The 12,309-nt window shown below is 37.9% G+C and overlaps 1 protein-coding gene across 1 annotated transcript in view; it reads left to right on the top strand.

The window, feature by feature from the left end:
• The window catches only part of LOC139699003 (myosin-VIIa-like), a 130,684-nt gene extending 128,896 nt beyond the window's left edge, over positions 1-1,788 (top strand). Inside the window, exon 41 of the mRNA XM_071597998.1 lies at positions 1,343-1,788. Coding sequence (XP_071454099.1) covers positions 1,343-1,543 — 201 coding nt within the window. The 3' untranslated portion in view covers positions 1,544-1,788. The remainder of the gene's footprint in view (positions 1-1,342) is intronic.
• The last annotated feature ends 10,521 nt before the right edge of the window (positions 1,789-12,309 follow it).

Raw genomic sequence — 12,309 nt, 5'->3', positions numbered from 1 at the left:
CAGTAGAATTAAAACACCACCATTTTTGTGAACTGTTCGGCAAAAGGCACTAGCGATGACATACCCAGGCACATGAAGAGAGTCAAGTTCACTCGTATTTAACCAATGTTCGTTGACATAGATCACATGGGGTTGGCACTCGTTTACTAGAACCTCGAGGTCCAGTAATTTATTACGTAAGCACTGAATGTTTATGTGCAAGAGCTTCAAATAACGGGTTATCCTTCCGGTGTGGGTGGGAGGCGTGGCTTTAAAAAATAAAAATTACCCACGAACACATTTTTAGGTCAAAAGGCGGCATTACTGAGGGTTTCGCGAAAATCTTGGCGTATGGATACCCGAAACGATGTATAATTTCCGCGCGTTACCTTGAGTTGTTCGATCACCAGGTCCGTTGGGGTATCAGTCTCCGGGATTTCATCTTTTACATAGTTTCCCAACTGGGTAACTGTTGTATCGGAGGTGAAGTTCCACACATGGAGATGAGAAAGACGAGGGATCCCAGAAAGAGAGCATTCTTTCGTAGATGTTCCGATGATGGGCGATTTACGGCGCCTACGTAACAAATCCATCGTCTCCCTCAGCAGAAAGTTCTTCTACACCACTTGTCTCACATTTCTCGTCAGCAATACGAGGTAGCACGGTAGTCATTGAGGGAGTAACACAAACACTTTTCGAGATCGGCACCTGTTGCCCTTTCAATTCACTGCTAAATTTAGTCCGATTGGAGGTCGATTTATCTGAAGCAGTCTTTCTCTGGGTTGAATTTTACAGTTTTAGCAAATGATACACCCTTACATACGTTAGTAGCCTTTTTCGTTGCGAGAGAATCTTTTAACATGATCATTTCCTGTTTCAGCATGTCGATATCAGACGCCATGTTAGTTAGTGCAAGCTTATTGGCACGACAGGAAAAACATTTCCAAAAAATATCTCTGCATTCAAATATGGCTTTCAAAGAGAGATCATTCAGATTAGTGCATTTGGAATGAAAAAGCGCGAACATAAATTGCAATTAATTACTTTATCAGTAGAATTAAGGGAAATATTGCAGGAGCTACACTGGCTTGCGAAGTAAGCGGCCGCCACCTTGAAAATTCCAATCAGTAGTCGCTCAAGTGATGCTCAGCCGAGAGTAACACTTTCCAGAGAGTTATATTTGAGAGGTCAACTGGATGAACGCACCTCTCTATTAGTATAGCTCACCTGGTCTGATCGTTTATCCAAGCATTGGATTTACCCATATCTACATTGCAGACATTTTTTACTCTTAATGATTTCTCATTGCACTTATGATATCTTCCAATGTTTGCAGCATAGAAATGATTTCATTATGTTTCAGGACATTTTGGACACACATCCCTTCACACGCATCTCCAACTGGTCATCTGGCAACACATACTTCCACATGACTGCCGGGAGCCTTGTGAGGGGCAATAAGCTACTCTTTGAAACTCCCCTTGGATACAAGATGGACGACTTGCTATCGTCGTACATATCCCTGCTGGTGTCAAACTTGGGAAGAAGGAAGAGTTTAATGTAAAGATGTCTGGAAAAGGAATGGCTGAACAATGATTTGAAACCAAGTTCAGATTAAGGAGACCATATAATTAATCTCGAATGATATTGCTTGAATAAACACAAAATACTTTTAACTCTGATAAATTAAATAAATAATCTATTAGCCAGGAAGTAGTTCACTATAACATTTTATACTCATGATCATAACCCTCAGTTATTATAAATGTTTTCAATTGCTGTTATGCATTTGTAACTCATATTAACAGTTTGTAGATTGAAATGTGTCACTACTTCACCAGTTGTTTTACTTGTGTAATAGTATTATTATTTAAAATGCATTATTCTTAATAATACAATGAATTGGAAATGCAGGTAATAATGCGTATTCATAAAATAACCAAAGCAATATATTACTTTCATAGAAAGCAAACTTTGTTTGCATAATGATATCTTAATTTTATGCTAAGCATTTCATTGTGCTATTAATATTGACATAAATAAATCATACCTTTGTTTCCCATAAAAAGCTAAGTAACGATTGAAACAGATTTTAAGGAAAGATCTTTTCCTAGGCCACCTTCAGCTGAACTTCCCTCCACTTATTATTAACAAAGTAGATCCACATCATTATAACATAATAAAAATGATATCAATATAATCATTAGTACCACAAAAAATGTTTTGCTAAGAAACGTGCCAACAGTATGAACTCACACAATTTCTCCTCTTTGCCCTAAATCTTAGCCACAGATTAGTTAAATGACAGTGACCCTACAAGCGTTCCATAGGGAACAGTGATAATTTTCCCAGGGGTGATAATTCCTGAAAAAAAGGTCAAAAGCTAGGCTTCCCCAAGTTTAATTCATGAAATGCCTTTGTCTTGGTAATACAGCTGCAAAGTTGTTTGATTGCAGTGGCCATTTATGGTATTCTTAATTAATTATGGTGTCACTTTTGGCCGCTATTGAGGTGGCCAAAGATAAGCCACCTCAATATCCCAACAATTTACAAGGCCTGTCTCAAAAGTAGTATGACTTATTTTCTCCTGGATAGACAGGCAACAATTTCCCTGGCTGGATTTGAGGGAGGGGAGTCTCTGGAAAGGCTGGAGGCTAGTGACAGTTGGCACCCAGCCTTTGCAGAGCATATCGTTCGTTTGCAAAATCTCTACAATGCGGCCTTGTTACCCTCCGTCATGAGCTACTTATTAGAACAGCACTATGCCATCAAATTTTGCGTAAAACTGGGAAAGAGAATCATGGCATGCCCAAGGCAGCTTATGGTGATAATTCCATGGGTGAGTCTGGTGTTTTTTAGTGGGACCGATTGTTCCAGCTGGGTAGAAAAGATGTGGGAGATGCTGAATGTTCAAGATGCTATTCCACCTCAAAAAGTGACAAAAATCTTGAAAGAGTGAAGGTTTTGTTGGACAGGGATCACAGATTAAGTGTTTGCATGGTTTCTGATGAACTTGAAATCCCTAACATTGGCATGCATAGACATGCTACTACATACTACTACTTGTAACTGAAAACAATGGGCATGAGAAAGGTCTGTGCAATGTTGGTGCTGAGAATGCTCTCAGATTGACAAAAGGAAACTTGCACGTGGTTCTGCCAATAGCTTCCTGACCATGTCAGTGAGGATTCAAATTTTTGCCAGGCATATTCCTCTTACTCCACCTCAAATCCATGCTGAAAGGACGTCACCACCATGACTGACAACACCCACATGAGTTACAACAGGCCGTGACGAGGGAGCTTAGCAGCATTCCGGGTGCCAATGCCTTCCTGAAGGCATACAAGGCATGGAAAACCCACCGCAAGCAGCGTGTGGATGCACAAGGGTGGTACTTCAAAGACTTTTGGGTGAATGCATCAATTCTGGCAATAAATTTTTTTAATCGACTCAGTCCTACTACTTTTGGGAGAGAATTTGAACTTGAAAATTGAATTCCATGACTTTGCTGTTGGTGAAGCACTTCAGGTATGCTCAAGAATCTTCATAAGTGAGACGGACTACAGAACATGGTGAGGTATAGGCTGATCCTTGAGTCGGCATTCCACAATGGTCATTTAAACATTACTGTAACAGCAGTCGTAGCACATTGTGTTTCTTCTGCAGCATTTACAACAATTTGATTTACTTGAGCTCCCAAAAAAGTTGCCTCATGCCCTGCCACCATCTCGAATAAATTTTCTGAAATTTTGAGGCCCATTAATAAGCAAAAACTAACAATTCAGAGGAAAGGTTTTAGATATTTCTCAAGCATTTTTTCTTGGATTACCAAATCCCCACTGTGCCCCTCATCACTAGGTTACATAGTTTTTATTTCATGCCTATCTTCAATCTGTTAGTCTGTATATGATTGTAGAATTTCCATTTCATGTGAACATTACTTAGAACTATGTAAAACTAATTAGATCATCTGCCAAGCCAATAAATAAGTTGATTGGGTATTGCTAATTGTTGCAAACAAACGATCATAATGCCTACAGTGCTAACAAACGAGATTGCAGTCAATGTACGTAGATGAAATAGGTTTAGGTACTTTTGCTTTGAGAGCTGTTGTTCTTCAATGCAACCTCCAATGTGAGCAACATTTTTTTCAGCAAATGCATAGTTTTGTGCAAGCATTTAAAATAAATTATTCATCTGTATAATTTGACATAGATTGGTTTTTCTTCGAGGGATTTTGGCACAGATATTAATTACTCACAATATTATGCGGAATGTGCCTTTCTGCCAATTAAGTATTCATGTATAAAAACGAGGGATCACATATTTATATAAACTATGCACAGGAAAAGAATTTGTCTCTGAGGTTGGTTCAGAAAGTAGATCGCAAATTTTGAATTCTCGCAGGTTACGAAAATTTGATTTTCCATTTTTTTGTGGTGCTATGCTGGTACTTATGTCTCTCCCTTATGCCGCAAAGTTCAGCCACTAAAAATGCTAAGTTAATTGTTGGCACCTAATTTGCTAGGATGTGATTTGGCTTGCCTTTGTCTGTTCCAAAAAATGGATCAAAGAATCTGTATCAAATTTTGTGTGAAAAACGAAATTAAGTGCGCGGACGCATTCCGAATGTTGACTGTGGCATATGGAGAAGATACCTTGGACCAAAGCAACGTTTATCGGTGGTACAAAATGTTTTCAGGGGGCCGAGATAATGTGAACGACGAAGAGCGGCACGCTCCATTAAAAAAACATTATTTAATACATAGCCAAAATCAAAATGTATTTACATTTCATTTTGAAAATAAAATTCCAATGTCTCTTCTGGGCATCACAGCGGGCATATGTGCAGGTTAAAATTCAACTATATTAAATACTGCACATGTTTATCTTGAAGTTGTACAAATAACCTGCTTTGTTTGGCATTCAAATAATGGCATGCACTATTATTTTGAGTGGCTAAACTCATAACTTAAATATTTACAGAGGCTAAAACTTTGGGAGGAGCAATGCCATTGGTAAATCATCAATTCCAGCTAAGTGTTTCTTACTTACTTATTTAATAACGCTGCTAATTTTTTTGTCATCAGCAGGATAGAGAAAGATTGTAGGAGCATGGTGGGGCACACCCTGTAATATTGTGTACTTGGAATTAATTGGTGACTTATGTTATTTAACAGTCTTGTTATTGAATTGAGAAAACATTCATTGAGTAGGTTGGCAAAATTGTATTGTTTGGAAACAAGAACATTATTATGAGAAACAGTATTTATACTTGACGGCTGAAATTATGACGACTGAGTAGTCTTTTTAATGAGATTCCAGGCAGATTTACTATGATTGTTAAAGGATTTTAAGATGTGTATGATGTAGTTTCTTTCGGTCTTTGTCACCAAATCATTGTGTTCCTTCGTAATGGACCTATAGTATGCCCTCATTGGCAGAGAATCATTTGATTTCAGATTATGGAAAACCTATTTTAGAATAGCAGACAAAGCCTTAATTCCTTCAGTTACCCATTTACATTTTGTTTCATGGATAATTGGAGTGTTTACCAGCATCAAAGGGGAACATACATTGAAACAATGCAAGAATGTGTCATGGAAGTTGTTGAAAAAGAGTCAATAGTAAACACAAACTCAAAGGATTGCTCCTTTAGTAAGCATTGGAAATGCAGTCAAGCTGAGGGAAAGCAACACCACTTGTATTGAATTCTATTTTTCATAGTGCTCCATCCCATTCAGTTCCATTCTGGGGTCTCCATTGAAATGGAACTTTGAAAACAGGGTCTTAAGGGCCGAGAAATGACCATCCAACGTTAGACTTTCACTTGGTACAATGCTTGAGAAGATGTGGATCTATAATTGTGGAGGAGGAACTGGTATCCCTTGAGGGCTCGCTTATGGCAGAGGGTAAGTTAAAAGTCATTGGTATATCCAATAAATGATTCTTCCGGGCTGAGAGAGAACCAAAGTCGACGTTTAAACCACCACAGATAATGTTATTATCCAAATTCTTATTAATGGCATGTAGGGACTTGCAAAAAAGGTCCATAGAGACAGAAAAGTCACCATGAGGTGACCTGTACATACATATACAAAATAGACACACTTATATCACCAAATGATAAGTGCAAGCTACTAAACTCAAAATAAATCTCCCTGCTTGGGTTTTCACCACAAATATTATGCACTTCTAAGTGATTTCTAATAAAAATCAATACACCACCCTTTTGTGAATCAATCGACAAAAGTATGAAATTAAGTAGAAACCATCAATCTTAATTTTGTTTGGGTTCAGCCAATGCTCTGAGATGGAAACAATATCGGACTCGTGATCAATTGAAACTAGTTCAAGAACATTCATTTAAGAATGTACACACTGTACGTTCAAATGTAAAACCTTTAAGGCATTTTTTCTGCCCACAGAATGTAGTCACATAAGTCTCTTGTTCATTTCTGGGCTTGATAAATTTATTTATGATGATTCCACTTGGCCACAGGAAAGGATCAACGAGATTATAGTAAATGGCATAAATGATGCCAATCTTGAAGGCACTGTGGCCACTTTTCAGGCATTATTTCGCAGTATTCATAAATGACATTGAACTTACCTTTCCCATGCTCTGTCACTTCCTCTTTCAGTTGTCTTTGGCCAAACATAGATTTTTTTTCATTTAAGTTACAGTTCAAATATTTGATCATAAATTTAAAACATTTGTTTTCAAAGAAATGTTATGGTTTTGAATTCAGAGGCATAATAAAGCAGTTTTCCTTTGATAGTATCAGTAATTATACGGGAGGCGACCGACAGGAGAGGTCATTGGCATGCCATTAGGGATGGATGATAAAGGAGGAAGGGTGGAGAGAGAAACCTGGCATCGGCATTAGCCAACTCTTTAACGAGAGGTGCCAAGGGATCAAATAATTTAACGTCCCATTTGATGGACAGTGAACTCGCTCAAAGAGCTCTCCATAAAGTACCTCAAGCAGGGATTGTGATACCTTTGAAATATATCTGCCACCTTCAGGATTCGAATCCAGGGCCATTGGTTTGGAAGCCAGTACATTAGCCACTGCAACATAAAGCAGAAGGCAAAGGGCACTAATGTCTACGCGGTCACCGCTAAAGGCTAATCACATCTGCCCATGTATTCTGATTTTTTTAAGCTTAAAGTTAATGGCACTTTTACCTGTTAAACCCTTTGCTCTCGGGTGCTTTTTTTCTCGATTGCCTTAGTCTACTCGGGATTCAATTTTTTAAATAAATCAAATTTACTAAGCGTGGCACTAGAATGAAAAACTGGAGTTTTTTCCATACAAACTTATTTATTTGGATTTTTTTACATAATTGTTGATAAATTAATTGATAAACCATAATTTAAACTCTATAATTTTTCATGGTATGATATTTTTGGAAGCATTCACCAACATGATGACCTGGTTTACATTTACACGTCTCACAGATATATATCGTCTCTCTTCTTCCTCCTTTGATTTTTCGGTCAGAGCAAACTGCACAATCTGTATGTTTTTTGTTAGGGTTAGGTGTGATTATATGGAGTTTGCCATCTAAACGTTGCTCTATGTTAGTGGATGGTAATCTAACCCTGGAAGTTTATGTACCATCTCGGAATTCTCCAACGAGATCGTGTACTAGTTTCCTAACAAATTTCACATGCAAGATCGGTTTTTCATTTTTTCTTTGTTGGCATTCTTTATACAATATAAATGAATTTACAACACTGACCTCAAGCCCCCAGAAAAACAATTTACGCCACCATCTTAGAGTTTTCCTCATGAAACAGTACGTGCTTGTGTAATGATCGCCGGCCCCGGTGGCGGCGGGGTAACGTCCTCGTCTACCATGCCAAGGGTCGCGGGTTCGATTCCCGCCTGGGTGAGTTTCCCTCCATCTAGGGCTTGGGTGTTTGTAAATGTGACATTGTTATCGTTGTTAATAGTTCGATGTAAAGGCCTAAATGTGCTGTTTTCGGACTTATACTGAATAAATAAATAAATGATCAGCTATACAGCTACTCCCCCCATAAACTTGGTATAGTTTGTCACAACCTTGGGTTTGAAAACTATTTCATTCCCACCACCACAAACTCTCCTTTCCATGGACTCAGTCTCTGCAGTGTCCCACGTACTGAGCATTGTGGCCATCCTCTTGCCTTTCCATGCAAGGATCATCACATTTCCATCCCTGTAAGCCTCTCTCTCTCCTTTCTTTAGCTTTGGATGTTTGATCACTGGTGGATTATCTTTCCTATTGGGCATTATTGTCCCTGTCAAGTGTGTTTCTTTCCTTTAGCTATTCCCTTGCTAGAGTGACACTAGTGTAATACCTGACAGTGAAGAAATGATAGCCTTGAGAACCAGATACTGAGTTCTTCAATCTTTCATGCAGTTCTACAAATATTCTGCTAGTAAAAGGGAGATCAGGTCTCAGCAATGTTTCAGTTCAGTTCAGACGACGAAGGCTACACCATGGTCTCATATAAACGGAAACCTCGGCCAAAGCCAATTGTGGGGACGTCAAACTTGGACAGTGATTTAGTCGGGCTGCCGAAAATGGTCCACATACACGCTTGGCGATTCAAAGAAGACACGTCAATCGAAGCAGTTAAAAAGTATGTATCAAGTAAAATACCTGGCAAGTGCTTTGAGATCGAGCAGTTAAAGGTATCTAGAGGCACCTATACCTCTTTTCGTGTATCGGTCGGTGAAGACTTAAAAGATGTCGTGGAAAGTCCCGACTTTTGGCCGAAACATGTTTGTGTCAGTAGGTTTTTTTTTCTGAAGGCCCGCCTGACCTCCGCAAAGGGTTAGTCAAAGTTAGACAGCCATTAACAATCGCGCAAGTAAATATTCAGTGCCTTAGTAACAAAGTAAACCTGCTTGAAGTGGCTATGAACGAGTGTGAACCAGACTTTTTGTGTATTACAGAGCATTGGTTAAAATACGAAGAACTTAAGGTTATTTCACTCTCAAATTACTCCCTAGTGTCGTCATTCTGCCGGGCCACGTATAAAAATGGAGGTGTGGCCATTTTCGTGCATAGCAGAATAAAGGGGACTATTAACTCAGTTCACGTGCCTGTGAAGGAAGAAAAAACCTTTGAATGTGCAGTGTGTTTCCATGAAACTCCAGTGGGATTGCTTGTGCTCATCTCCATCTATAGATCACCAACTGGTGATTTTCATTCATTCATTAAAAAACTGGACCAACTCATTTGCTCCTTATATGCAAGCAACAGGATACTCGTGCTGAACGGCGATCTCAACTGTAATCTCTTAGTTGACTCCCCTCACAGATCAGAATTGTTGAATCTGTTCAAAACTTATGGCATGGAATGTTTTAACAATAATCCTACCAGAGTCACTCCCACATCTGCCACCCTAATTGATTACGCTGTGACCAACTTTAACCATGAAAAAGTAGTCACAACTGTTTGCGACCTAGGTATAACAGACCATTGCATGGTGAAAATAAGTATCGATACTAACCAACCAATGGATAGTCCAAATGATAAAACTTACCCAAGGCGGTCTCTCACTCATGGAAATATGCAGCATTTTCTGCTCCTTCTTCAGTCCCAAAACTGGGACAATGTCTATGACCTTAAGTCAGTAGACGAAGGTTTCAATTACTTTTATTCAATTTTCAAACACAATTTTGAAATGTGTTTCCCAGTAACACATCATAAAATATTTCATAGAACTAAATGTAAGCCATGGCTAACTGATGAGATCCGTTATTACTCAACTATCCTTAAAAAACTTGCTATCTCCAGTAAAAGTTCAAACAATCATGAACAAAGGTTACTCTATAAGGAATTTCAAAAGTATTACCGTAAACTGATTTCTACCACGAAAAGAACCTATAATGATAATAAGTTACTTAATTCCAATAACAAGTCCAAAACTGCATGGGAAATAATTAATGACTGTAGAGGTAAGAAAAATCCACAACTCACTCTCCCAAAACTTTGTAACCCTGAAAATAACACTGCCATTAGCTATTCATCTCTAGCTAATAAATTTAACAAATACTACGTATCAGCTCCTTGCCTAACTACTTCTCCAGCCAATGTGCTTTTAGCAAATGCACCATCGTCAATGTTTGCCAAGCCCTGTTCTGAAACCAATCTAAAAACTATTGTCTCCTCACTCAGAAACAAATCCAGTACTGGCCCAGATGAAATTCCTGGTAAAGTTGTTCATCATTGTTTTGAAGCCATAAAAGCACCCCTTTTATTTTTAATTAATGAATCTTTGATACAAGGGATTTTCCCATCCCAATTAAAAGAATCAAAAGTAGTGCCTATTTATAAAAACCATGGCTGTGTAAATGATTTGAATAACTACAGACCAATAGCCGTCCAAAATACATTTGCTAAAATATTCGAAAAAGCCATGTATATGCAAATAGCATCTTATCTCGAAAAAAACTTCCTACTTTCTAATTCTCAGCATGGATTTAGATCGGAAAGGTCTACCACAACTGCCATATGTCAGGCAATCGACAGCATACTTAATTCATTAGATGCTAAACGCAAAACTCTTGGAATGTTTTTTGACTTGTCAAAGGCTTTTGATAATGTAAACCACAATAGACTACTAATTAAACTCAATAGAATAGGAATTAGAGGAAGTCCTTTAAACTGGTTGAAGTCCTTTATTCATAATCGCACTCAAAAAGTAGTGTTATCAGTTGATGGGTCAAAATATTCATCCGAAGCATACCAAGTTAACAAAGGTGTTCCACAAGGCTCAACCCTTGGGCCACTCCTCTTTCTGATTTACATCAATGACCTACCTAACTGCTTACCAAATAATGATGGAATAATACCAGTGTTGTACGCTGACGACACTAATATAATAATATCAACACAAACATATCCCAGCCTTGTGGAAAAAGCTAAGTCTGTCACACTTGCTATAAACAAGTGGTGTACAGACAACCTTCTAGACTTAAATGTAAATAAAAGTAAAATAGTAAACTTTACACACAATAAGAACATATCAGATGATCTGCTGGTAAAAATCAATGACCTATCAATTGAGCGTGTGACAGAATGCAAATTTCTAGGTATTTCTCTATGTGCAAATATTTCTTGGGATACTCATGTAAAAGCCCTCCAACACAAGCTCAGTTCAACTTGCTACTTATTAAGACACCTGTATGAAACTACAAGTAAAACTGTACTACTCAATTTGTACTATGGGGAAATTTACTCAAATATAACCTACAGTATAATATTATGGGGATCAGCTGCTATTTCTCAAACCATCTTTAAAATGCAAAAGAAAGCTATTAGAATCATCGCCAGGAAACCTTACAATGCTCCATCAAGGCCTATTTTCCATGAATTAAATTTGCTACCACTCCCATGCATCTACATTATGTTTTTAATTCTATATATAAAAAATAACATCGGCAACTATTCTCTTAACTCTGCCTATCATCATCATTACACCAGAGGCAGGAATGACTTCCATTATGGGAATATAAGAACTAAAGCATTGAAATTAGGACCCAATGAAATGGGCATCAGATTATTTAACAAACTACCCAAAAGTATCAAGGATACACAGGGAACTGCCGTATTCAGGCATAAACTAAAAAGATATCTACAACGCAATATGTTTTACTCGGTTGATGAATATCTCAACAATATTCCCGACCAGTAAGTTCATACTTTTAGTTTCTAGCAATGGTAATGGTCTGATTCATGTTTGTGATCAATGATTTTTCTGAATTTGATATTGTATGTGCATGTTACAGCCGATGTTCATGGGTTTGTACCAAACACTTATGTAACTATGAGCATCTATTCTTTTATGTATCTTAACTGAGCCTGTGTCTTTGCTCCTCATTGACGTGCCTTATATCATGTACATACTTCACCCACCTGGTATTTTTGTATTGTGATCTCTGGGCAAATAAAAGGTAATAATAATAATAATAATAATAAAGTTGTTATTCCTCCAGAATGAGGGACAAATGAATGTACGTTACCACGTTTGGAATCTGAGAGGACATATCGACGAATACCCCATTTGTTGGCTTTTTAGGATTATACGTGATGAAGTGTATTTTTCCCTTCAAACCAACAACAGCCTCATCAACAGAAATCTCCCTTCCAGGTCATAATCTCTCCATGAATTTCATTTTAAGGTATGACAAGAAGCAGTTTACCTTCTTGGTTCTTGTTCTCAAATCTTTACTTGACTTTTGATCATTTTTCAAGTGTAACATCCAAAATATTTCCAAGAACCTTTCTCTTTTGAAAACAGCTCGAAAAAAGGGTGTATGAGACTCA

This window comes from Hetaerina americana, unplaced genomic scaffold (assembly GCF_022747635.1).
Source record: "Hetaerina americana unplaced genomic scaffold, ioHetAmer1.1.p SCAF_9, whole genome shotgun sequence".
NCBI classification, from domain to species: Eukaryota; Metazoa; Arthropoda; class Insecta; order Odonata; family Calopterygidae; genus Hetaerina; species Hetaerina americana.
The sequence above is the reverse complement of the archived record's forward strand: the minus strand, read 5'-3'. Positions and strand labels throughout refer to the sequence as shown.